At 40.8% G+C, this 27774-nt stretch overlaps 1 protein-coding gene across 2 annotated transcripts in view; it reads right to left on the bottom strand.

Annotated features, from left to right (window-relative positions):
• Positions 1 to 328: 328 nt before the first annotated feature.
• ide (insulin-degrading enzyme) overlaps positions 329 to 27774 on the bottom strand; it is a 31096-nt gene continuing 3650 nt past the window's right edge. Inside the window, exons 4-25 of one of the 2 annotated variants that reach the window (XM_049601378.1) lie at positions 27092 to 27261; positions 25872 to 25994; positions 24642 to 24754; positions 24263 to 24425; positions 23866 to 23958; positions 23635 to 23726; positions 23158 to 23238; positions 22498 to 22601; positions 20813 to 20915; positions 20554 to 20676; positions 19996 to 20078; positions 18415 to 18559; positions 15615 to 15725; positions 15245 to 15365; positions 14112 to 14203; positions 12060 to 12171; positions 9566 to 9733; positions 8794 to 9066; positions 7328 to 7389; positions 4560 to 4632; positions 4387 to 4454; positions 329 to 2591 (exon numbers count right to left, since the gene is read on the bottom strand). In XM_049601378.1, coding sequence (XP_049457335.1) covers positions 2496 to 2591; positions 4387 to 4454; positions 4560 to 4632; positions 7328 to 7389; positions 8794 to 9066; positions 9566 to 9733; positions 12060 to 12171; positions 14112 to 14203; positions 15245 to 15365; positions 15615 to 15725; positions 18415 to 18559; positions 19996 to 20078; positions 20554 to 20676; positions 20813 to 20915; positions 22498 to 22601; positions 23158 to 23238; positions 23635 to 23726; positions 23866 to 23958; positions 24263 to 24425; positions 24642 to 24754; positions 25872 to 25994; positions 27092 to 27261 — 2569 coding nt within the window. In that variant the 3' untranslated portion in view covers positions 329 to 2495. Of the gene's footprint in view, positions 2592 to 4386; positions 4455 to 4559; positions 4633 to 7327; positions 7390 to 8793; positions 9067 to 9565; positions 9734 to 12059; positions 12172 to 14111; positions 14204 to 15244; positions 15366 to 15614; positions 15726 to 17484; positions 17630 to 18414; positions 18560 to 19995; positions 20079 to 20553; positions 20677 to 20812; positions 20916 to 22497; positions 22602 to 23157; positions 23239 to 23634; positions 23727 to 23865; positions 23959 to 24262; positions 24426 to 24641; positions 24755 to 25871; positions 25995 to 27091; positions 27262 to 27774 lie in introns of both variants that reach the window. The other variant, XM_049601379.1, reaches the window with a different exon arrangement.

Below are 27774 nucleotides of genomic sequence, written 5' to 3'. Positions count from 1 at the left end.
CTGAAAGCCTGGGCAAATTAAGTTCTGTTCTGCTAGTGAGCATAACACTACGCTATAGTAAATTATTTCGAATCACTACTTGGAATATTTAACCTGCACATATAAACTGTGCCTGCTTTACACGTGTCCTCCCTACAACCCGCACACCACAGCTTCCCCACCAGGTACATTCATTGTCAAGTCTCCACTCTGCCAAAAGAGACGTTTGAAGTCTGTGTTGTACGGACGTTGACTTTAGAGTTCTATGGTATCAGTTCTGTGAATAAATGTATTTTTCCAATGTTGAAGTGCACGTGTTGAGCTTTACATTAACAGAACACACACATGGTTCCATTCAGTAGTTTATTAATTAGAAACACACAGGAGACCATAAAAAGAATAAAATGTCACCAGCCAATCCGTCTCTCGAGTTGCCCAAGACATTCGGAAATTAAAAATATGCTTCTGATTTTCTAAATGTAAACCAGTCACTAGGTACTTCACAAGGTAAACAGTGCATGGCCCACACAAGCCTGATATGTAAATGTTGCTAGTTTCTTTTAAACACGGCTTTGTCACTGTCCCCAGGTGCTGTCAAGCTACGGGCTGATAATAGAGAATAACTTAATATGCTGCTGCTGCTGGTTGTCTTTGGGTTTCGACCACAAGAGGGAAAAGCAGTTGATGATCACTGAAAAAACTGAAATGGTTTTGATGAGGCTGAGACGTAGCAAAATGCTGGAAAACATTGAAGAAGCTTTTGATACAGCACAATCATATCTCCAAAATCATTCTTTAAACCTGTGCAGCATCAAATGAGGGAACAATGAACTAGGCCTGAGAGCAGCTATGGTGGGAAGGGGGAAATGAAATCATAACTGATTTTTGGCTGTTTGGACAGAGTGGCAGCTCCACCAGCAGAGGTTTGACACAGCAAAGCTGGTTAGCACCTGAGAGAGAGAGAGAGCACTGTCCACACACCAGCAGCTGCTCAGAACGGACGCGGTCCTCTCTGCGCTTTGAGCTGGAGCTCGGGCGGATCCGGCTGCTGCAGCTACTCAGCAGTGCAGAGCCGCATCTCACTCTGCCTCACACTGTTCCCTGTCCGCATCATTAAGGTTATTGCTTAGTGAGAGAAGTGCATATATTCAGACAAAAAAAATTCCAGACTGGAGCTTTTCTTCAACCCCCCCTTTAGACATCAACATGGAAAGTTTCTATTTAGAGAAAAAGGCTAGCTGCTTTTTTTTTACTCTGCTGTAAGAGCCAAAGCACAGTCCAGCAAATTTAGGGGGGTTAGATCCTCCAGGATTCTGCCCCGGATCAGACCAGGAGCAGCCAGATACAGAGTAACTGATGGCCCCCCTGGAAAGGCACAAACTGCAGAAAGTCTCACATGCAGACACAGAGTGAAAGAAGAACGACAATCTCCCTGGAGCTTACAAAATGAAAACAAAAATACTGTTGCTGTTATTTCCTTTCAGTTTTTTTACAAAAATAACTTGGAGAAGACCAATAAGGATTTGATCACATTTAGTGATGTGAACAAAGTACTAATGACAGATTGATAAAAGTGTTTTTATTTTGAATCGATCACTAGTAAAATTGAATGTTAAAAAAACAGCATATAGGTACCCCTGAGGTATCTGAATTACATACTACTGTAAAATGCAATTAAAAAAAAATACTGAAAATAAAAACAACTGTTGTGGGCATGGCTCTCTGTGATTAGCAATTTCAAACAGCTCCTCAAAGGGTCCCAACATTTTACCACTTTACAAGCAACATTTCAAAACCTGTGAGGATTAAAACCAGAACTCTAGAGCAGATATTCTTAAGAAATGCATCAATTTGAATAAAATAATCCATTTGAGGGAGTCGTGTGCTTCAGAGAGTTACATGGAAAACAAACCAGTCCGACAAATAAATGAGAAGACCTTCATGGAGCTCTTTAACTTCTACAGCTCCCAGTGCATCACAATAAACCAGCTATCCATTCTCAAAGCAGCATGTCTGAATAATTCAAATAAAACGCCTCCTGCTGTGAAGCTTCTGTTCTGCAGTATACTCGAACTGATTGAAAGGGATCTGGCCCTTGTCTTTTGTTTTGTTTAAGGTTGCTTCTATTTCCTCTACAACAGCCTACACAGTACTGTGATGTGTGAGTGTTGCGTCTCCTTTTAGAGACTTAGAACATGAGGTGAGTCTGGTGTGACCTCTATCCTTATCACAGCTATGTCGACAACCACAGCTAACTTTTTGTGATTCAAAATAACACGCATTTGTTTCCAAGCATCTCTTCTAGTGGCTCCAGCCTGCCACACGTGCACACACACACGCATTCACATGCACCCACGCAAACACACACACGCAGGCTCAGTCGGATGAAAGTCGTCCTGGCAGGAGGAGGGGAGGAGGAGGAGGAGGAGGGGTTAAGGTGGGAAACAGAGCGGGGTCGTTTGCCGTTGCCCTCCCTGGCGCCTCCGTGCTGCTGCGTGTCAACCTGCTGGCCTCGCTTACAGTTTGGCAGCCATGAAGTTGATGTGAGGCTTGACCAGGGGGAAGAGAGGCAGGCTCCTCTTGAACTCCGTCATGTCCTGAACCAGTGTGGGCTGCAAACAAACAAACAAACAAAAAAAAACAAAACACAGTGGGCTGGTCAGACTGGTGTTCACACTCATGTCAGTTTTGCTTTGTTCAGTCATTTAAGGACAAAGTCCTGCTTAAATTGCATTTAGTGCTGATACCAGAAAGTGCTACATGCATGCTGTTTCCATGGTAACTACTTAAGGAAACTAAGAAATACTCTGACTACATTGTAGGTGCTTCAGCAAAATTGTCTTCCTCATGCCTTTGTTATGTTGTCACTCGTCAGGAATCACTTCTTCTAAAAAGTTGAAATTTGCTGAAATCTCTTAAAAATAGTTTCATGTTGTTGTTGTTTTGTTTTTTGCTAATTTTCCAAAACAGCTGGTCACTGTGGTTTTTATGTCACTCATAAAAACCACAGTGGGGGGGGGGGCTATTTTCAGCTGTGGATTAATACACATTTGGTGGTCTGGTGAGTGTTAAAAGATAAATTTTCTCCCTCTTTTTTTTGGTAAACCTCTTCCTCAATTCCACTGGGCCGCCAGGATTCTCCGCCATTGTAACTGTCTTCCAGAGGCTGTGGCAGACTGAGTGCAAAGCCATGAAACTAGAAGACCTAAGGATGCACTAATACCAACCATGCCTGGCATAGCGTGTCTAAAGGAGGGTTAAATAAGGCTCCTAAGTAACGTTAAATTTTGGCGAGGGGAAAAACTAGCATGGCCATTTTCCACAGGGGCCTGTTGAACTCTCAACACAAGATATCTGAATGAAAATAGGTTCTATGGATACCCACAAGTCTTCCCTGTACAGACACACCCACTCTATGCTGGACCCATGCCGTTTTCCTCATGCAGTACAAATGTAGTGTTTTAAACCTTTGAATTTGAATATTTCTGCACACTGGGCTCCCTTAACAGTCTTGGTATTGCATAAATTGGGTCTGACTGGAAAGCTGAGACTCATGTGAATTCAATGAGCCCAACTGTATTCATGTGTGATGATGTTGGCCCCCATAGCCATTTCATTGTCGCAAGACCATTTTTTGCTGTATAAAATGACCTATTGTGACCTCTGGGATAATCCCAGCCTCATGAAACTTAATTACCACAAACTAGAGAATTGAGAGGGTGTGTGGCTTTCATAGGTTTACTAGCAATAAGGGGGTTTCTCAGCAGTCTCCAGAGCAGCAGTGCTCGTCATCCAATTACTGAAATATGCAATTCTTCCAGAAATCTCAAAATTTGAAAAGTTTTTAATTCCAAATCACAGCATGGATTTTTCTGTGGGGTACCTCTAGGTCTTAGTGTCTCAGTGTGGTATTTTGTAGAGATCTGACCATTTTTTAAAAATTCTCTAGTGGTAGAAAAATGCTTAAATTTAACACCCAAAAATTGCTGCAAGAACACTGGACACATAATTAAGCATGTGAATGGCCATCATATATGTCCATCATAATGCTCTAAACCCCTATAAACTCTGACCTATGAAGTTTGAATAGGCGCCTAACCAAAACAAAATGTTTATTACAGATTTATGACTAGAAAAACTTTACACAGTGCTGAGCTGCATTTCAAATTAATCTTCAATTTCCCTGGGATGGATGGAGCAGAAGAGGTTAACACTGGGTGCGGCTTTCTCTGGACAGGATTCTAAGATATTCATGTTACATGAGTTTTGGGAATCAACTTTATTTTTCTAATTTCCTTTTGGACTCAAGTTAAAAATGTCATACACCAAAAATCTGGATAAGGTGAGTATGTCTCAGTCGTTAGAGAGCAGTAATGTAGAAGCATGAATTAAGAGCACGATGATTACCTGTGGCAGGGAGGGAGCAGGGGCCAGGTTGACATCATTCTGTGCGGGGAACTCTCCCACTATTGGACCTGGTTAACACACACAGTGACACACAGGTTAACCTGACACTGAATGAACCCACTGAGCGTCTAAATGAAGCTCCGTGACACCAGCATGTGAATCCAGATACTCACAGGAGTCCATCTCTCTGGACAGGACATGCACAGACACCTTGTGTCTCTTTGGAGCTTCTACTGTCAGCCGTTCCTGTGGGGACACAGACAGACAGGTGGGGTGATGCACGGAGAGAGGCAGGGAACATTGTTGCTAAGCGATTCTTTTTTTTCACGACAAACAGCATCGTTACTGTGACCAAAATTTAGAATTCATCCAATAGTTAATGCCCACATCTTGTTAAAAAAACGGAGAGCAGCTGGAATGACTCATCACTAAAACTTTTGCCACCACAAAAGAAGAAACTCCGTGTGGCCTGGATGACCGTGTGATTTTCACAGTGAGTCTGGGATCAGTTATGACAGCCCTGTGGAGACACAGTCGGGCCTCGTCACTGTCTCTGGATGGAGGATTATATTAGACTGAAGATTTGGCTCGTCTGCAGCCAGACAGCGTCAACCCCGGCCACCCGAAATGAAAAAAAGAAAGAAAAAGAAAATGCTTCTGCGATTGCCGCTGATATGACATTAGAAATGCATTAGGTTTATTCTGCATGGGGGCCTGTAATAGTTTCTGCTGGGCTGAGATAATGCCAATTCTTTCAGCGGCTATGTGTCTTTGGCCCCTTTATCCCCCTTGAAACAGGCTGGCTGGCTGTCATTATGGCAGCTGATATGCTGTGAGCGTCCTGTGTCAGTGTCACCTCCGCGGCTATGAATAGAAGCAGTAGGCAGGAGGAGATGAAAGCTGGGAGGGCAGACTGAATCCAGTAAAACCATGTGTGTCTGGACACACACACAAATGGATTTAGAGGAGGTGGTGTGCTCATGCTGTATACTGGGCCGACACACTGCTCTTTTATCACAAATGTGGTGGTTAACCAAACCAACCAATTATCTATGGTATAAATTAAACTGGAATGGCTCAAATAACGCTTGAACAGCTGGTAAAAAAAAGGATACATTCTCATCAGTGGTACCCTGAGATGAAGCCTGCCTCATCAGACCTCAAGGTGCTTATGTAGGTTTATTTAATTGTATTCTTGAGCCTTCAATCGCATCACTTTTTCTTGATCAGCAGACGGTGGTAATGGAATTTTTAATGTTCAAATTTCCAGTATCTGTTTTTCCTGTATAAACTTTGGGTGACAAAGTCTTTGAAGTGCTCTGGGAATAAAAAGCAAAACTGTACTGAATTGAACCCCATGACAAACTCCAGTGTGATATAGTCAAAAGCTCCAGAACAGCTACTAAATGGACCTTGTGTAGGGCTGGGTATCAGTACTTGATACCTTAAAAGGTATCAACCAATTAACCCAGAACCAAGTTGTACTGAATCTTCTCCAGACAAATGATATCTGCATTCAACCTGCATTTTGTACCCAGACGTAGAAAAAAAAGGACTATCTGTATGGTATTGCTCACAGCTTGACACCACAAAGTGTTATTTGATTTAATGTGACATGTGATTGGCCCGCTGCCACAGCAGCTAGAACCCCTGTGGTGTGGTGGAGTGCGGTGTATTTGATGAAGTTAGCCGTTCAGCGTGCCAAGAAAGAAAACTTAATAATGTTGCTTTCAATCAAATTCGTCTTTAACTTTGTGTGTTTTGATATCAACATTTATTTTTTTAAAGACACATTTATTGTCAATACTGGTATATCATGGCTCTTGTAGTATCAAAGAACTCTGTTGGTGTCCTAATTTTTTAAATGATACCCAGACCTAACCTTGTGGTCGGATTGTTTTCAGTTTCCAGGGTCAAGAATGAACTTTGAACCTCAAACAATAAACTGTCCAATACCAGGCTGTGGTTGTTAGTCCATGTGTTGAATGAATAAACACACCAATGACATAATGTCTGGTCAGCATGTCCAACACTAAACAAATTATTTCATGTCAGCTCGTATGATGTTAAAATTGTGTTCAAGCAGTGTTTTCTAACAAAGATGATGTCATACTGTGCAATGGCCTAACTCTCCACTCTAACACAAAGGCATCACACATTAACAATAGACTGTCAGGTCTAATTTTCTCATTACAGAATAGTCACTATAACATTTAGCCTGTCAGTTCAAACGTGCATTTAACAATGATTGATAGACCTCTGAAATATTTCATGACTCCTGCATGTCATAAAATGCAGGCTTATTGTTGTAATTTATGTAGCCGCCTCCTAATGACACCTCTGCTATCAACACAGCATTAAGCACAGCCACAAAGTACCACAATTAAAGTCAAATGAGCATCATAATTTAAGTCTATTCAAATAAAACTGTGGCGGCTGGAGAAGTAAATGCACCTAGAGAGTCGTTTCAGAAATATTAAGTCGTTATTTTCCATGTTAAATGATAAGCTAAAATTCTCAAAGCTCAGATTTGTTTGGTGTTTATGGTTTTAACATTCACTCATTAGAGCGTGTCAGGATTAGAGTATCTGACCTCCTTATTTAATAGGACACCGTTAAACTACACTGTTTCCCAGCTAACACCTCCATCATCCCGCTGCATGTCTCTATAGAGAGCCCTGATGGTTTATAACATGAATGATGTTCCAGAGAATTTAGGGAAATATATATTATTTTTTTTAAATAAATACTAAATGCAGTAACACACATTTACAATTTTAAAAGGACCAGCAGTTGCCTTAAAGAGCCAATAATGGTTTGAACCACACAAACAGCAGTTTGGGCTCAGACATGGGACAGAGACGTGTCTCCCACTGCTCACTGTCTGCCAGATGCAGTCAAAGGAAGAAACACTGTATGGAAAAAAAGTTGTGCTACTTACTCTGTAGAACTGCATTATGTTTTCTTTTGTCAGAGTTTTCAGATAGGCCACTTCAATGTTATCTGCAACACAACAGGGAAACAGTTCATGTCAGTGAGGTTTAGAAAGGGAACTTTAAAGAGGATCTATGCTTATCTGTATTTTGTATCTTATATAGTGTTACAATGAGGTGAATGTATGTAAAGTAATCCAGTGAGCAAAAACCTCAGACTTCCTACCATTCTGAATACTTAGTTTCTTTCTACTCTGGCTACAAGTTGATGTCACCTCGTAATGGATTTCTTTATATGGTCATCTGCTCCAGGCACACTACTGCAAGTGTTTATATGACATAGTCTACACTGCTACATGCTAACATCAGGGAAACATATATGCTTGGTTGCTGATGTTGTAAATTTCTCCCTGATTTTGGATCAGATTCCTGCTGGAACATGTCCAACTGTGTTTAGAAGCTTTTATTGCTGATTTTTCGAGGTATTAAGTGCCGATATTCTCCTCTGAAGTCGTTCCCTGGCTGCAATGATGGTGCAGACATGCAGAGATATGGAGATCTGAAATGCAGACCAATCAAGGCAGCTTGGGCTTTTGTCAGGAGAGGGGCTTTTAGAGACAGGCGCTAAAACAGAGGACCATGTAAACATGTTCCAGTTATATACGAGTATGAATGTGAGAATGAGCATTATAGGTGCTCTTTAAAGTTCCTTTACACTACTGATCCATCATTGGTCAGCTTTAGTTTTTACTGTTGCTGCGTAACAATGCAACTGAAACCACTGGGTAATACGTTACATATTAGTGTGCTCAATTGCTTGCGTAAAACTCTGATATCTGAGATTTGAGCTGCCAAGTATCTTTTTTTTTCATATCACTGTTTGCTTGTTGTTTGGTACCACTAGGAAGAATGAACTAACAGCATCTGTCTCACAGTTGGAGCAGACTGTGTGTTGTGTGTAAGCTCTAACTAATGGCGTGTGTAGTATGTTTTTCTGTGCCCTTGGCGTGTTAGCTGCCCCCTCTTTCCCGACCCGCACCCCCCCCCTCTTCGAACACCGCTGGTATCAGTAATCACCACCACTCCCTTGGCAGCCTTTCAGTGTTGCCATCACTCAGGGCTTTAGGCAGATTACCAGTGAATCAGGCCCATTACAATCCATTATGGCACTCAGGAGAGTGCTGCAAGAGAGAGGTGTGCTACGGCTGCAGATTATTTCAGGCTTTAATCGATCCCAATTTGTGCAGCTTTAAGCAACATCCTGCTCACCTCTGGGACTGACCAAAATATTGATAATTCTCAAGAACCTGTATTCGATTTTCTGTGTGTACATGCTCTTCATACAGTAATCGCTGGTAGATTAGAAAGAGTTTTGAAATATATTTCTGTACACTTAAAAAGGAGCATTTGACCTGAAATCTAAACACCATTAAGAGTTAGCAGTGAGGTGAAAAGGAGTGCTGGGATGCCTCACCTCTGTCAAAATTATACTGCTGGGAGATGATCTCTCCCCAGTACTTGGCACACTCAGCAGACAGCTTCTTAGGCTTGTCCAGGCGGCGGATGGCCAGGGCCTGGATGTGTTTCTGGAAGGCTTCCTCGCTCATCTCCTCCACAGACTTCTCCATGGTGCAGAGGAAAGCCTCCACGCGACTCTCCAGGTAGTGGGGCGCCTTCTCTGACTGGATGATGAAGCGCAGGCCTTGCACTCCGTTGGCCCGCCGAGGCCCACTGAACACAATGTAGCCTGGTGGTGGTGAGGGGTGGGGATATGCAAGAACTCAGCATAGAGGACAGACGGGGTACCGTGTGCAGAGAAACTGTTCAAAGCCTTTGAAGTGCTCTCAAAAACATTTTGCATTTAGGATCTGGTGAAGTGCTTTTATGTCCTCATTTAATTCTCATCATTGTCTCTGTATTTATCTTATTAACTTTAGGTCTGGCACTTTGATTACAGCACTACTTCCAAGGAAATGTGGTTCAGAGACTCAATCCATTCATTCTCCCAAGTTATTAAACATCATCATTGTTGACAGTACTTAAGAAACTTCACTTACACAGTTTCTGGTCTTTACAGAGAAGCATCTAATTACTAAATGCAGATTAAAGCCGCAGAATTCTCAGAGAGAGTGTCTGCATTAATATTCACAACCTGGCAGCAAAATTTAACACAACTGCCACTGTTGTTTCTTGTCTTTATAAAATGCATCACATGATATGTTGTGCATCATTTTCTGTGGGCTTACCCAGCTGTTCTTTGGTTCTCAGTGTGTTGAAGCAGGGCTCGGAGATGATCTGACAGAACAGCTCCAGCAGCATGTTGTCGTGGGTGGTCTGCATGTCGGTCTGATAGTAGATCTCAATGCCGCAATTGTTGTGCACCTCGTTTCTCTGCTGGTAAACATACCAGCCGCCTGAGAGGAACAGAAGCATATGGGGTTTTTTTTCAGTGCTGTAATCACACAAAAACACATTCAGTTGAAAATGCATTACTGACAGAGCGCAGAGAAAGCAGGGCTCCCAAGCTGAGCCTGAAAAAACTCAATTTTTATTTCATCACAGACTACAGGCAGCAACACAACTGAAGGGGCAGACATGTATTTTGTGTGTCTATATGTGTTTAATTGAAAGCACTGAAGAACAAAAGGAAAATATTCAAGTTATTTGCATCAAAAGATCTTAGTCTTTTCATGTTTTTGAATTTCAAAAATATTGAAAAGCCCTTTCCCTAACCTCTCGTCATACTGTTCCAATTTTAAAACAGAAAACAGATTATGGAACAGTTAATGGAAGACAGGATTTGATAAGCATTTGAAATACTTTCTAGTGTGTACCAATTTAATTTAGTTTATAAAGTCTATAACAAGTTCAAATGATTCAGTCCATCATGACTGGGTTGTGCGGTGATATGTTGAGAACCACACTTAACATGTGATGCCAGTGACTGAGTCAAAACCAGCTCAAGTAGAATCCTTTCATTAATCCGAAATCCGAGTGATCAATGAACTCAGATAAGCATGGAAATGAATTTCACAAGCGTAGTTTACACCTCTATATAATCCCTACCAAATGCTGATCCCTGTATGCATAATCAGGCCTTTCAAAAACATAAATCACTGCTGCCTAAAGCGACACAAGTGATGCCTGCAAAAAAACTGATGAGCTGTTCCAATTGTAGATGTGCACTCCTGCCTGAGCACTTTGCTCCAGGCACAGATGAGTGTTACAGAGTAAAACAGGAAAGTTCAGACAGAGGACAGTGGTGACACTCTCCAAAAAACAGGCAGACAGACATTCTGCTGAATGCCAACATTGTGCTTTTTGCTGAGTGGTTCCAAACTGGTTTCCTCCAGCCTTTCATCTGTACTTTAAATTTTCTTTTGAGCAGAACGTGGAGCGGAGCCATCCGTTCTTGCATGGGGAAAACTGGTTCCTTTTACGCTCAGCTTCAGTTTTGTTTGAGTCCATTGTGATCAAGCTCACTTTGAATGGAGGATGAGTAGAGGCTGGGTAATGCAGGTGCCTTTATGCACATGCTGACGGAGCACTTTGGCTCTGCGTTCGGGGAGTGTCACGTCCACAGCTCTAAACATCTCCCCGAGCATTCTTTAACATTTCAAAAGTTTTACTTAAGTTAGAAAACATTTTGGGCAGATAAAAACCAAAGCACTAATGTGAGGGGTGGAAATTTCAGGCTGTTGTGTCATTGTCATGTGTGTCGTTTTGTTTTGTCATAGCACATTTAATATCTCACTGTCAGTCTGGAATAAACTAGTGTTCAGTCAGCTCAAAGAAACACACAAAATACAGCATACTAAGAGGTGAAACTGGATATTTCCACACAACATAATGGTAAACTGCACAACTTCCTGCTTTAAATATCCAATCAATCCTTTTTAACTATATAAATTATAGGTCTGTGGGTATTTTGTGCCTTTGCTACAGAAAGCATGAATAAATTCAGTTAGAGATTTTGTTCTCCGAGTCCTTGTTTTAAAAAACAACAACCTGTCAATCAAATTAAGAGTGATAGCAGGCTTCAAAATTGTGTATGAATTTTAGACATTTGGCTTTCTTTCTGATTACATTTGGACCACATGATGCCTTTAACAAAGATTAATGTGTAGCTGGACAGATTCACAGGAACTTTCGGCTCTAAAGCTTTCAGCTGTGAGAGTAATAACCTGTTTCTCAGATATACTGTCAGCCAGTCTGTCATTTCATAATCCAACTTTGTGTTTACATCCTTTATGTCCTCCTTCCTAGCTCCTGCTCTATGTCTGACTGGCAGTCTGGAGCAAAGCCTGGAAAATCCCTCAGTGAGACACAGGATGTCTCCAGGTGGCCCTGCACAGCTCTGGTTTTCCTCTCCACATCGTTCCACTTTCCTAATGTAATCAGAAAGGCAGCACAGGTGCTTTGCTTGGCGTGTGTGTGCATTCATCTTTGAGCTGAGGGGAAGTGTACGTATTTTGCCCGATGACGTTCATTTCCAGTCAGTGACTATGATGTTCCTCTGAGGGAAATGAGGGATGTCGAATTTAATCAAGTCTTTACAAACGCAAGGCAGCGTCACTGATGACGAGGGCAACAGCACTGGGTGAGAGTTATTCTGCATGGTCGCCGTGGAGACAGGCTTGACTGACAAATAATGATTAAGAGTGCTTAATCGATGTGTGTGTGTGTGTGTGTGTGTATGTGCACGTGTGCGTATGGGATGCGGGGGAGTGCAGGACTTACCATCTGGAACCTGCACCTCTCTGTAGCGAATCAGTTGGCTGGGGAGGAGGGGCTTTGTGTGAGCATGCTCAATGAGCGTGTCCTCCACCATTTGCATCATGCCAAGAGCAGACTATAGAGACGACAGACAGGGAGGAAAGGCCAAACATTTCAGTCCACAAACACAATATTTAGCTCTGATGATAAGCTCTATCCAAGAGTTTGTAAATGACCTGTTTTACACAATTTTCCACGTTGCTGATTTTGGATCGCTAATTGATGGTACACACAGGTAATGCATTGCTCTCTTAACCCACACCCTAAAAACTACAGCGAGGTTAGCTTGATATTCCATATTCAATGTATACTTGCCCCCACCATTAACTCTCCATGCAGATTTGTTTTGATTTTATTTGCAAAGTGTGAGAGACTTCTGTTGCTACACTAACACAGACTAGAGACAGTGAATGGAATATTACTTGTGGAGCTCAAAGCATCAAAAAAAAAAAAAAGTTTCCAGAAATAATGTACTGCTTACACAGACCTTACTGTGGACACTCTCAGCTTTTGTTTTAACCGTCAGCAGAAAACAGTTTGATTTAGTGGGTTAGAAGTCTAAAGTCTCTGCAGCAGACACATCACACCACCTCTCAGATACAACCAAGAACACTAGGGATATAAATACTGGGTAAAATATTAGGTTTCTGTCATTTAGATTGCTGAGCCTTAAAAAAAATTCTATCAAGTCATCTTCATTGCAGTTTGTAGACTTATCAGTGTAATAGCCATAGATATATATATATCCATTTGCAGAGTGTTAAAGGGACAATTCACCCATTTTTTCTTCTTACCTGTACACCCTTTAAATGTATCACCACACAGAAGGAGATGCGTATTAACTGCTAGCTCACCTAGCACCACTGAGCTAGCTTATGTTACAACTCAGCTGAGGAAGACGCCATTAATGTTCACATTTCCCCTGTCACAAGCACAAGCGTTTGGAAATGTAGTTCAATAAATAGAAAATAGTTTCAACATGAAACTGCTCACAACAAGGTCTGTGGATTATCTTGAGCAACCAGGTCATGATTTCTGGAAAGAGACAGTGCTTTTAATTTTTTCAATTATTTTTTTGGCACTTTGAGCACCACAAGCTAAGTGCTATCTGGTTCTTTTATATTCGAGAGGAGGCAGATATTTCTATGGGTGACATCTCAAACACTCAGCAGCTCAAGCCAAATCAATCAAAGACAGATTAAAAACACAACAGGTAAGAGGACATATATGTATTTTGGAGTTAGGGAGAACTGACTCTTTAAGGTGTGTGGGTTGTGTACATGGGATGGACTTAAGCTAACAAAGGGATTTAAGGGGTTTCTGGATCTGACTGGCACTGGTGCAGTCAATGTGGTAACTGAAAACATTGGGCTTGAGGAACAAAGTTTCATTAACTGAATGAGAGCGGAGGGTACATGTACGCATAGTAATAGGTTTAACAAGAAAGTATTAAAGCTACATCAATGATAACTTTTAAATCATTATTTTACAGTAACATTTCCTGCTCTCTAACTGGCCTGCTTTGCTACCAATAATAAGCACAAATTTCCCATTACAACATGATGACCTGATTTTTCATCTCTCATACAGCCTCTTAATACGAGGCTCCTTTGTCAAACTACTCGGTCAGTTCTTGCTCTGGCATTATAGGAACCAGCCTACACTATAGCTCAAAAGAAATGGATCATTGCACACACTGGTGAGTCTAATTCTCTCTCCACCAGACTGTGACGCTGTCATCATTACAAGGCGTATGGCGGGTGCTGCGACAGCTGGGACCTCATATAAAGAGTGACTTGCTCGCAGGATCTTATAAGAGGTTTCTGACAATAATCCTCACCTGTGTGATACCATTGGAAGGCACGATAAAAAGCTGAAGGTGACTCAGATGTTCCAGTATAAAAAGTATATTCAATATTCACAGGAAAAGGCTTACACATATTTTACAAAACTTAGAGCATCGATATGAAAGGAAAGAACATTTCCTCAGCTGGCAGTAAAAACACAGTGGCAAACCTCCTTGGTGATGTTGCCATGGAGAAGGGCTTCAATATGTAACCGTGACAATAGCTGAGGTATGAAGGCCTTGAGGCGTGGGAGAGTTACATCTGGAATACAGATCACAGACAACAGCAATCAATCAAAGAGCAATTTCCCAGGCAATTTTACCAAGCTGCTATCAAGACTGAATCAGGGAAAAAAAAAAACAGAATAACTGCTGTGTGTGTGTGTGTGTGTGTGTGTGTGTGTGTGTGTGTGAGAGTTTCATCGACAGCATACTCTTCACGAACAGGACAACAGCAGTCACCAGTTGGACAATCATGCAAAACACACGCACACTTACACATTCAGTTACACATACATAAAAATCAAGTCTGTCTCAATGTGGGCTAGGCCAATCTGAATTCAAGCAACGTCTGACCCAGATTCAAGGATGAGCTACTACAGGGATACACACACACACACACACACACACACACACAATCTATCTAAATGATTGTGTCCACACACCAACACACACACACTAGGAAACAAGAGACTGAAAGTGCCTCATAGACCTCATACAGGGGACAGCAAAAGGCTAAGGACACTGATAAGAGAAGGCGTGGTAATTGGAGGCCCCGGTGACTGGGCTGCAGGCTTTGACCCTACAGGTTAATTGAGTCTCATGTGAATTTGAGGATAGTCCGTGTAAGCTTCATGGTAAAAAATAGCAGTCTGCCCTTCAGGTTCCAGACTGGCACTGCGGAGAGGAAAGTCTGCAGCTAGGGAGGCATCTGCTGGAGAACAGTCTTAGCATTCAAATGAGGATTCAAGGAAGAAAACAGAAAAGAAGAAAAGACCTAAGGTGAGAGGAGTGAAAGAGTAGCCCTTTATCAACTGTCAGCCACACTGAAACTGAGGAATAGTGAAATTTCTGCCATATGTTTGTCGCTACAGCTACAAGGTTATTCAACCTCATACAGCTACCTACATATCTCAAGCTTCACTTGCTCAAATCTAGCCTGAAGAAGGACTAGAATATGCATTTATTCTGTATTTCAGTGAACTCAGTTTGCCCCGCAGGAGAAAAGGGAGTAATAAGCACACGGCTGAGACTTTGAGACAGTGAAGAGAAAAAGAGCAGGATTACGAGGATCCATCCTCACCGTCCAGAGCCTCTCTGAGCTCGTCTTTGGTCCAAGCGACCTCAGTCATTAGTAGACGGAGGTAGTACATGGCGTGCTGGTGAGGCTGCTCTGCTCTGAAGTTATTCAAAGACCTCATGTACTGCGGGGAGGAAGAGAAGGCAAAGTCAGTTCAATATCAACACTTCATGAACTGGACTTGAAAGAAAAAAAAGTATGTGAAAACTACTGGAGCGCATCAAAATGCTGCTGCTGTTACTGCTCTTGTGTTGTAAGGCAGAATAAAATAGGCTCTGAATACTCAAGGGTTAAAGTGAGCTCCTCCATAAAGTTATTTGTTTGGTCGATCATAATTCATCATAACTTTGTGCCGACGATGGCGTGAGCTTACCGCTTCCTTGATGATGTCAAAGCGCTTCTCATCTATCTCAAAGGTGGCCATTTTCTCAATGATCTTCTTCAGCAGGATGTGCTGTTTGTCATTGTAACCTTTAACAGACAGCTGCAGCAGACAGCGACAGAGGACAGATGGTACATTATCAACAAACACAAAGATAAGGCCAGTCTGAAACTGCAGTTTCAATTGTTGATTTGATCTATTTATTTATTTATTATGTGTGGATTTACTGGCTGGCTGAATGACTGTCAAGATCAGTCCCTTCTTAAGATGAGTCACCACCTCTACAATAAGTATCACAAAATATGTAATAGCACTTTCATTATACTCAAAACTCAAAATGTGGAGGAATATACATTAAAAAAAGACTCCCATCCACCACATTAAAAAAACAAAAAGTAACAAGAGGCTGATCTATGTGAGGAAGAATCACTTCATCACGATGAGTTTTTTTTTTTTAATGCAAATGAGCATTTTAAAAATGGAAAAGAACAGTCAAGGTTATTTAAAGCCTTTACTTTGCAATGTCATCTGCACCTTATGGCCCATAATGATTCAGCAAAACCTCCAGCTACATAGCTTCGCTCTTAGACTCATCCCATTTCTCCCCGATCCCTGTTGCTGAGTCCCTGCGGTGACACCTGTTAAAGTAATCTCTCCTAACATCATTAACCTTGACAAACACCCAGCCAGCCACACCAACACTGCTGACTCAAATCAATTACATACAGCCCATCACACGACTACACAGATAGTGTGTTGAATAGCCGTCTCAAAGGGCACACCATGATTGTGATTCACAGGTGAGAGGAAGCTAATGAATGCAGGCTACTCGGTCATATGACAAAGGGTGCAGCCAAGAGGTTATAAAGTCAGAAAAGAGCGTAACACCATCACCGCAAACCACTTTCATCCATAGGTATGTTGTTACTTTGCTGTGCAACATTCAATTCCTGACACACACACACACACACACACACACACACACACACACGCCTGTAACTAATCAAACTTCCTGGATACAGATCCACTTCCAACATCCTTTGGGCTCTGGCATCAGCAGAAATGTGACTATAAATATGTCAAGAGAATCTGCATCATTTGGCTTTATTCCTTGTATCTTACAACGGAGACACTATTTCATCGACCACCTGAATGACACTGACACAATAGAAGCGAGAGAATGGCAGCCAAAAGACCAAACAATAATTACACGGAGTAGGTAAAATCGTGCCATACAGTCTATTTCTCCTTCTCCTGTCTGAATATATTACCCTGAATGAATTTTGGAAGTGAATCTGCAATAACAGTCACTCATGCGTCCTTGACTGAAGCAGCCAGGGTTCAGCGTATTCTGATAGTCTGCACAAAGTTTTAAATTTGTGAGTTTTATTGCCACAGGGGCCTGAAATAAAAACCTGTTATATCAATTCATAAACCCCTAATCTTAGAAACGAAAAACTCTTGTGACAGACAGTGAGGTGTCGAGGCATTTAAAACAAAGCAGCAAGTATGGAAATGTGTGTTCTCCTTAAGAAATGTGATGAACAGATTCTTGAGACATAATTGCTAGAGGCAAATATTTTAATCCTAAGCAGAAATAAAATGTCAATTAAGTAGCTATGACATTTCCAGAGGACTGTATTCAGCAAGAGTTAAAAGGACATATTAAGTTGGTGTTTGCAGGGGATGCAGTAGCAAGCAAAGATTCTTATAAATCCTTCAGGTTGGACGAGCAGGCGACACACAGCACTTCTTCACATACGTAGAAAACCAAGCTGTTTTCACACTCTGTTCATAGCCTCAAAGTGGACCCTTCATTGGCACCCCCCACTTCCCTCCAGATTTCACACGGCTTACTTACGAGGATGGCATTCATCCCCGAGGCTACGCCATACACCAGCCCGGCCAGGCGGGCTGCATATGTATACTCTTTTAAATCATCCTTCAGTAACCTGAGTAACAAGTAGGTCATGTTGCAGTGCAGGGGGTCTGCATATAGGTAGCGACTAATGAAAGGGGAAAAAAGAAGAAAAACAAAAATACACGTTTGTTGGGAATGAGGGGTTGTCAAAAAAAAAAAAAAAAAGACACAAGACAATGCACGCATGAGAAGAATGATAAGAAGAGTATGTATATGCAGCCTCATGACCAGCCTTCTGTCTCCAGAAAAAAAAACTGACGACTAGATTCTGTGGAAGACTTGCCACTGCTGTTTTCAGATCCATAAATTTAATGTCATTGGTGGAACGCCACTTTACCTGGTGTGATAACTACAGGTGTGCCTTTAACCATAATATGCCTAAAAGACAGAAATGACAAAGATTCGATACGCCTGAAAACGAGAGAAAATAATTACCTCAAGTGGTCATTAGGGTTTCGCGGGAGGTGGGTGAGCAAAAATGGGAAAAGGATTGATGAAGAATGAACAGGAAGATGCAGACAGAACAGAGGCTAGGACAGCCAGGTCTTAGCTGGAAGGGTTTTATACTTTTTTTTTTCTTTTTTAAATGCTATTCTTTTTAACTACATGGTTAAGGTTTACCATGAGTTAAGTTTCACATCATAACAGACAATGGACTTTAATAAACAGCAGATTCTTGTTAACTTTTCTTCATTAATGTATCATCCTGTGAGATACAACCTTCCAATGTGCCCATTCAGATGGCTTAAAATGACCTGTCAACCCAGGCCTGGCTGAGCCACAGTAGCTCAGTCTGGGGATGATAAAGGTTGGGGACGTAAAGTCTGGGATGCAGCGTGAGGGCGATGGGGAGGGATTTTGAATACTTACATACATCCCATAGACGGTATTTTGGAGATCATAGTTCAAGCCAGCTAGCTCGGCTGCATATGCATACTCGTTGAGGGAGTCCTTGAGGAGCTCCAGGTATAAATATGCCATGTTACAATGCAATGGGTCCACGTACGCAAACGGGCTGTAGAGAAAATGGCAGTGGTCAAACAAAACATAGAAACAAAGCGTAGAGACATTGGTCCCTACATCTCACTTCAGTTAAGGGTGTAATGGAACAAATATTCCACAACAGGACATTTGGTTGGTTATCAGACTTGCTACAGTTTGTTACAAACTACAAACCCCTGTGATTACAGTCCCACAAAGAAGGGTTTGGCAGTGTTTCAGTTGTAGACTATTGGCTAGCTAATCCAGACTATCCCAGTTCATGTAGTGGTATCGTCTGTGCAAACACTGGAAGACTCCCAAGTTAGACTGACTGTTTGGAAGTGGCCTCCTTGTAAATTATAGCAACACTTGAAAAAGAAGCAGGTGCAAGACTTCCTTTTGGATTATTTTGAGCCGTTTGCCACAGCAAAGACATTACTCTTCTAGAGCTGAGAATTTCAGAAAAAGAAATCTTGTAACGGCATTAGTCCTAATCTGCCTTAATTAAAGAGTAGCTAACCTGAGTCAAACAATTTCAGCAAAATGGCATTCAACTTGAGGTTTATGTAGCGTTTCCGTATTTGTATTTTTATTGCTCTTAACATGCTGGCCTGCGACCTTCAGTAAAAAAAAAACTGTGACAGACTTCACCTTACCACAGTTTTGTTGCATTACAGTGAAAAAACACACTGAGAAATCACAATTTTACAGTGATCACATGTTCAGTTCCCAACAGATTTACAGATCTGAGATATTATCATTTTGTATTTTTCAGTAGTTTTTATTTCTATTTATCTCTCTGTCTCTGTCTGTCTCATTGTGTCATACGGATTACTGTTAATTTATTATGCTGATCTGTTCTGTACGACATCTATTGCACATCTGTCTGTCCTGAAAGAGGGATCCCTCCTCAGTTGCTCTTCCTGAGGTTTCTACCATTTTTTTCCCAGTTAAAGGGGTTTTTTGGGGGAGTTTTTCCTTATCCGCTGTGAGGGTCCTAAGGACAGAGGGATGTCGTATGCCGTAAAGCCCCGTGAGGCAAATTGTGATTTGTGATATTGGGCTTTATGAATAAAATTGATTGATTGACTGATTTCATTTCTTTGTTTTCAGTGCAGTTAATTTTTCAGTCAGTTACCAGACTTTTTAAATTGTAGATTATTTTCTATTAGTTAAAGTATTATTTTTAGTTAGTAGTAGGGGCAGGACTTAAGAGCAGGTACAGAAACTGTTGACAAAACCACAATCAATTCATATTAACACATCTACATCTTGTTTTTTTTTTTTTTTAGACAATTTTCTGCACTTTTTGGCAGATTACTCTGGATGGTATATTTATCTATTGTTATTTTTTATTATGGAGAATTAACAAAGTAACCTTTGTAGTAACACCTAGTAAAAAGTGGATTCACTGGTGGGGACCTTGTACCTAAAGTTCCAGCTGAACCATTAAGGTTCATAGTTACGTACCTGAAGAACTCAAAGTTCAGGCATGCCTTAGGCAGGAAGAACTTGTCATCCTGCTTGAACCACACCTTGCTCATGGCAGTGTCCTGAAAGAAATAACACCACACACAAGCAATTCATTTTTTCATATTCAAGTCCACTCTGAGCTAGATAAGTGTTTGCAGTTCATGGAAATGAAAAGGCACACTTCAGACAAACCACAGGCAGAGGGAGCGTTTGCTTTATCACATAACTGTAACAAAGTTACTTTGATATCATCTGATTACAATACAGTGAAGTAGCAATAAAAGAAAACAGGTACAGTGGCTTTTATAAAGCTTTTCCTTCAGAGAATGGAATATGAACGCTGCTGTTAATAGCTTAGTTCCTCTGATCTTGACATGATGGCAACAACAGTGCTAAATGCTTTATGTCTCAATCACAATGCCTTATTAGCATATAACAGCAATACAGAGATTCTTAACAATATGCAGTTAAGTAAGGATTGTCTGGAGCAGTAGTGTAATGAAGAGTGACAGTACTTTGAATACTTTGGCAGAGCTGTGCAGCAAAAACACTTGCCTTGATTAAAGTGGGAACTGATGGAGAGTCTTTCTCAAGAGGGTAGATCTCGAAGTTGGTCGGGATGAACTCGTTTTTCATGGGCAGTTTGAACTTGCCGTTGAGGTCTGCACTTGCCCATTTCTGAAACACAGAAATATAATAAGTAAGCAATGTCTTATAAAACATAAGCAGTAGTCATACACTCATCATGAAGCAAAAAAAAGATTCCTGGTGCTGTGTGTCATTTGATTAGAGCACCATGACCACAGTGATTCACCTCAATGGACTCTGCAGAGATGGCTTCCTGTTTGTACTGCGTACCGTACCACTCTTCTGTCTTGTCTGTTTGTCCTTCAAATGACTTTGACACTACTGCAACTCTGGAAAATCAAAAGAGTGAACCAGGTCACGTTACAAAAACCTCTCTGGATACAAAAACCTCTCTGTCAGCTGATTAGATAGTCTCCATTTGTAACCACCCCGCATGAGATGAGTGCTTTTCTATTAGCATTGCATTTGGATCATGTAGTGCAGATCCATTGACACGTCCTGTGCCTTTGACTGATGAGCTATGTTTAGAATTCCTAATCGCTCTCAGTGCACCGCATTCAGAGTGTATTTCACTGGTACCTAAACATTTATTTAATCACAAAGTGGACATAGTACATTCTTGCTAAGTAAATGACAACTAGGACTCAGCATATAGACCGTTAGTGTGCATCATCATGTGTGTAATTAGAATTTCTAGCACTTTAATGATGCAACTTGATTTGCTGTAACTTCACTTACGGCTGCTGGAATGAGAGTGATACATAAGGAAGCACTGCCATGAATTCAAAGTAGCGGTGGTTGCACCCCAAGGTTAAATAGCCACTTCAGTAAAGGACGAGATTGGCACGCAAACTGTCAGGGTCAGCCAATGAGGGCACGCAATCTCCTCCTCGGTAAGCATTAAGGAATGGAGTAGTTACAAGTCTGCACTTTGCTTGACACAGGCAGCATCCCATAAAATGAACTGGAGTTGAGGCTTTACTAGGCTTAGAGTTTTACATAAGACTCAAAGTCGGGCTGGAACAGAGAAGATTCTGCTATTCCCAAAAGATATGCCAGACATTTCTTTGGATTCCCAAAATGAATCTCCTGTTGGGTACGGTCTCTGACTTTCTTTTTAATTTAATTCCTACCAGAACAGAACACAGTGTCAAACAGTAGTTCAACAAAAGATGGCTGAACCTCTTCAGCTTCTTAACAAAGGACAACTTTTAAGTACAACTTTATGATTTACTGATATCATCTTAGCTTACTGGTTGGTGTTTACTTTGGCTGCCAACTAGATCTTCCACTGTACAGCATTAAGCTGTCTAGCTCTGCTTTAACACATAACACTCTTTGACAGACCAATATCTTCAAATAGCATGGGGCATGTATAACAAGTTAGCAAGAAAAATTTTATATTTGCCAAATTGTTTATGTAATATCCTATGGGGGATAGCAGCATTTCCAATTCAGAGAGCAAAACTTGATAATGTATTCCTGAGCACACATTTCCATCTCCTGATATAACAAACGGACTCTTTGAGGCTGCAGAGATAATCAAATCTGTGAAGTTGTCTGGCATTTCTTTTCAAGGCAGAAAATTGAAAAGCTGTTTCATCCAAATATCAAAGTAGACCAACAGCACTTTGTCACAGCTGGCAGGCTACAGAAAATAATCATTATCTGAATGTATTATCCTCTATGTTATTATCCTTGTGTCACAGATACAAGTTATAAAGATACAGCAAACTTTCTGAGATATTTCTTTGGCATTATGCACAAATACACAAATTACTACATGTGTGTCAGGCTTGCAGTGCAACTATTCATCCATAAAGGAAGGGAATTGTTATTTTTTTTACATAATATGTATAACATTTTTCAATTGCTATCTAAAGCTGCACTTTCATTAGTGCTCACACTGACCTGACATGCTCTGGTCTCAGCTTGTCCAGCACCATCTCAATCAGATCTGGCCTGAAGTCCTCCAAAAGGTATTCCGCTGCCAGAACCTCTTCAAGAGGGTAGTACTGAAAACATACAGAGCAGACAGCTGTTAGCATTGTGCTGCTTGAAGTGGGAGGATTAGCTGTAAAACATTTGTAGAGACGGCTTAAAATTCAATTGTACTCTTTTTTGCTGTAATAATTATATGTCTTCAACTGCCACTGGAGTGGACTGATAGTAAAACACATTTGTTAATAAAGCTTTTATTTCCAAGATCTGTAGATCTCAAAACGATAGTTTAGCCATTGAATCAAAGCCTGCAAACTGTTAAGAGAATGGAGGGGGGAAAATGTACTGCGAAACCTGGCAAGAAGACACACACAAGAAAATTCCTGTAATTCGTGCAGCAGATAATGATTAGGTACTTAAGTCAATGAGCCTTGCTGCGACAGTCATACAGGAACTGTGGTAAATACAAGAACCGAGCCTTGCTCTGACTGTGCCTCTGCAAAATCTTAATTCGCTCAGTACAGAGTCAACAGCAGCACCAGGCAGCCTGATGACGACAGCAGGTACAGACGCAAAGAGCTGCATTGTGTCTCCCTGGAAACAACCTTTGCAGATGGAGAGAGGACCTACGTGTACAAGACCAGCCACTTTGGAAGTGTAGCCGCGGGGTCGCTCCTTGTCCTTGAACCTGAAGGCCACTTTGTTTAAGTCCTACAGAAAAAGAGACAGAGGTGAGGGATCAAACATGTGAAATCACAACACATACAACAGTTACATACAGCAACTGTTTTATACAGTTACTGTATAGAGACAGACATTCAGAGCCAGAGTCTAGAAAGAGGAGCTGCACAGAATTTAATCCCCATGTTATTCTAATCCTTTAGGAGATAGCGTAGCGTAGAAAATGAATACTATCCAGCTCCATTTGACATGGCTACATTCAGCCGATAAGATGGTGAAAATAGCTGGCAGGTCTGAATCCCATCAGTCTCTGCTGTCAACGTCTGTGCTGCTCTATTAGTTTCTCAACTAACCAGAAATAAGTAGGTCAAGTTTGTCCTGCCCCTCTGTCTGAAATGCTGTCGCCGAATACACAACATTAATTACCTTGCACTCCTCAAACACCCACTCCTGAGGTCCCTCAGTGCGCAGTTTCTGGATGTACTGGAACATGTGGAAGATGATGTCCTCAACGTGCACTGCAGTGACAAATATAGCATGCCTTAATGAGGAGTATTTCAATTTCATTTACTCACACATACACACATCTGACCACAATAGGGAATAATCAAACACATGCAAAGCACATGAGTGAATGGTAACGGCTGTGCTACTTACACAGGCCCTCCTCTGTCAAATCCACATTGATGATGAAGAACATGAATCCTCGAGCTCCTTCTTTCTGCCCTCCAACAAGTGTGTTCACCCAGCCTTAAAAATAAAAATAACGGCCACTGTCAGTAAGTCACATACTTAAGATTTAAGACTGAAAACTGAACATCTTGATTACTTTAATAGCACGTTGTGAATACTAAAGAAATTCTACTGCAGTCAAATCAATCAGAAAATGGTACATAATCTGATTTTTGATCATATTATATATTTTATACAAATACTATTACGAAACAAAAAATATAAATTCAACAATCTGTGAGGTGGGAAAACATGATAATGCAGCTTATGAGCTTTTTTTATTTATTTTTTTTTAATTCTTCTTTAATTCTCTATGTCCCACCTTTAGATTTGAGCTCTGATAACAAACTTCCAGGTCCTTCGTGACCGATCAGATGTCCCAGATAATGTCCTGGGTTAGATTTATAGTACTTCTGTAGGTCAGGGATGGGGAATGTCACGTACAGGTTCCTGATGTCTTTGATAGGCACCACTTTGTAGAATTGCTGCAACAAATCACCAAGAACAAAAAAACAACTTCTTGTTATTTAAGAAAACTCAGTCATTTGATATTTTAGAAATAAAATTTTGATGAGCCATAAATGGAAAAGGTTTTCATCATGTAGTGCCTAAATACAGTTTTCATACAGTAAACAGCCAGTTGCTAAAAAAAGCTAATAAATACTATGTTATTAAAAACTAGCTATGGCTGTGTTACTCACTCTGAGGTGTTCTTCCTGGAAGGGGTGCTCTGGGAATTCTGGGATAGGTACGTTTTTGTTCTCCACTTCTCCGAATAGCTTCACCACCATGGAGGTCAACTCATCTAATGATTCTGTGGGGAAAATCCAAAAAAGCTTAGCTTAGATAGACTTTAAAGTTAACAGACAATAAGGAGCCCATATGAGTACAAAGAGGACTCAATTAAACCATAAACTATAATAAAGGATGGCTCTTTTTCTGCACTCATCTAGTGAAACAAATACCAGCGATCATACTTTGACCATTAATAGTATTTCCAGGAAGCACAGTACGGCTCCACTCACTGTAAGTTTGACCGTAGCATTTTTTGAAAGCTCACTGGACATTCAGCAATTGAGAGCGACATGAAGCCATTAAATCATGCAAGGATGTTCTTGTAAGTACGCTTGTCAAACTCCGTTTCTTGCAATTCATACGAGAAAGCCTTGCAAAATGTCAATTTCACCTGGTAATGAACTTGATTGACACATCATTTAATTAAAGCTAGCTCTAAATTTGAATTACTCTGGTATTACCAATATAATGACAATTAAAAATAAATCATGTTTGAGAAGTCCTTTCTGGAATTATTTTTATCTCTGTGATTTCAGCTTCAGTTTATTGGGAAGTTTGTTTAACTGCCCTTAAACACAAAGACCAGATGGTGAAACAGGAAGAGGGTGCTGCTCTTTTGCCACAAAGGAAGCAGAGGTTTTCAAAGTTTGTCCCAATTACAGAAGATTACACAGGCTGAAACTAGTAAAAGACCAATGGGAAGATAATTTTAGAAACCACCTCCACCATGTTAGCAAGGCTAAAGAGAAGATAAACATGTAAAACAAGACAGAGGAGGTGTAGGGCATATAGTGTATGGACTAACCTTCAACAAATACTCAAACTAGCATCAAGCAGAAGCTACTCAGTCTTGACAATGGTCTCATTTGTTTTTGGCATTTATGCTGAAGTATAATATCACGATTTGATCTGACAATCATATGTTGAATTGCTGTTTAACAACTTGAAAATCAAACTTGTAACATTGTGGTTTAGGCTACATATACCAAGTCATACATGACTTGCATGGTTTGTTCCTCTTCGATGTTTTGAGTAACTGACGGTACAAGGAATTGACAAGTCATACGAGCTCTGTTCAGGCTGAGTGACGCTTTTGCAACATTCAAACATGATATTTGTGAGAGCTTAACTCTTACCTCTTCCTAACACGCACAATCCCATCAGGTTAGAGGAGTAATACGTAGAGTGAAATTTCAGGAGCTCCTGACGGATGTCGATCCCATCTTTAGACGGCCGAGTTTCAAGGGTCAATTTGTTACCTTTAAAAGAGATAATACGTGAGTTGTGAATATTTGTTTTTCAAAAACATGCCACAACTTCTCCAAGACAGAGTACAATTATAATAATCAATCTTTTATTAAAAACAAAACAAAACAAAACAAAAAAAACTCGGGTCCATTTGCAATTATTGATTTTGTTTGAATGAACAGATGCACAAATATGAGCAGCGTACTGGCATTAGTGCATTGTGGTGAGTGGACAGATAATGATCACTGCACAGGGTGGAACAATGTCTGTTCCTCTTTTTAAAATGCAGTGACACAAAAAACATCAGCATGATCTCCTTGAGAGCTGCATCAACACTTGAAAGCATCAAACATTAAAACTTATGAGAACAGTATATGATGATCAACATATGATGACCCAATGACATTAGCCTGCCAGGTACATGAACAAGCTGCTTGCCTGCCATTGGTTAATGAGACATATTTCAATTTTTTTGAGACAGACAGAAAAACAAAGCAACAATCTTGAGAAGATTATGTCGGTCTACAAAGAGGGCATTGCACTCAGGTCTGTCTGATCCTCTTCTATTCTGAACTGGAATAAAGATTATATAATTCAAGACTGCCATCAGGTGGCTATTTTGAGCTCGGAGCTGCTCCAAGCACACGTCACTCTGATCTGGGACTTCACTGGTCTGGAGAATAAACTCCCTTCATGCTACGAGATGCTTTGCCTCACAACAGCTAAATGTCAGTTGAGTGAATCTAAATGTTATGATCATAAAATGTGTTAGAAATGTCAAAGATCTAAACTGTAGCATGTGAGCAAAATGATGGGTTCACATTTTATTTATTGCTGTGGGATACGTGTCCTTTGGTTTAACAAACACAAATATTTGGTATTTGTTTTGTCCTTAGCTTTAAACACTGATTTAAATATATCAAGTGCTAAAACGCATACTTGTTGTGTTCAGTGTGTGCATACAGAGAGAGACAGACAGATGTGATGGACCTGATAACCTTACAAATCATATTATGTGGGTGGACTGCAATGAGCAGAAGTCAGAATGAATAATAGAACCATGTATATTTAAAGCGAGCATTGGTGTAAACTGTGGAGATTTTTCTACCTGTTCCAAATTTACTGAAGGGGTGGTTAGGGTTGCCAGTGGCCTTTTCTAACTGGAACAACCTCCAGGCATCATTCATCAGGTTCTTCTCATGCTCAGAGTCCACAGCATTCACTTCCCGGTCCTTACAGCTCTCATCAAACAGTGGGCACAGGAAGAATTGAGCGAACCTACAGAAATTGCAAAATGACAGTAAATGGAACATTAAACAGTATAGTTTCATATGAGTATTAGTATAGCAGCCACCAACTTTCACATGAATAATTACTTTATTTAAAGGGACACTTTCCCGATTTTCTGGCAAGTATCTGTAGTATGTGTTAATGAACTATGTTAAACTTGTCTCCATCTTGGCACAGGCCAGACCTTCATGCTCATTTGCCAGCAAAAACCAACTTAATGACGTGAAACTTTTCACCTATTTCTCTCCTCAAATGTTGTCAGAAACATACTTAAGCTCAGTATTTAACTGTAATACAAGATCATTTGTTACCAGCCGGCCACCACGTTGTTTCCAGACAACCAAAAACCAACGTGCATTATGTCATTTACCAGTGGGAGTGTTTATTTACCTAGTGCAACACAGTGCATTCTCTTAACAGTAGGCTTTATACCTCTTGCGCAAAAGCCACAGCCACAGCCCTTTTCTCTGGATTCTCTGGTCATGAAACACCAATGTCAAA

The sequence above is a fragment of the Epinephelus fuscoguttatus genome, linkage group LG16, assembly GCF_011397635.1.
Source record: "Epinephelus fuscoguttatus linkage group LG16, E.fuscoguttatus.final_Chr_v1".
NCBI classification, from domain to species: domain Eukaryota; kingdom Metazoa; phylum Chordata; class Actinopteri; order Perciformes; family Serranidae; genus Epinephelus; species Epinephelus fuscoguttatus.
The sequence above is the reverse complement of the archived record's forward strand: the minus strand, read 5'-3'. Positions and strand labels throughout refer to the sequence as shown.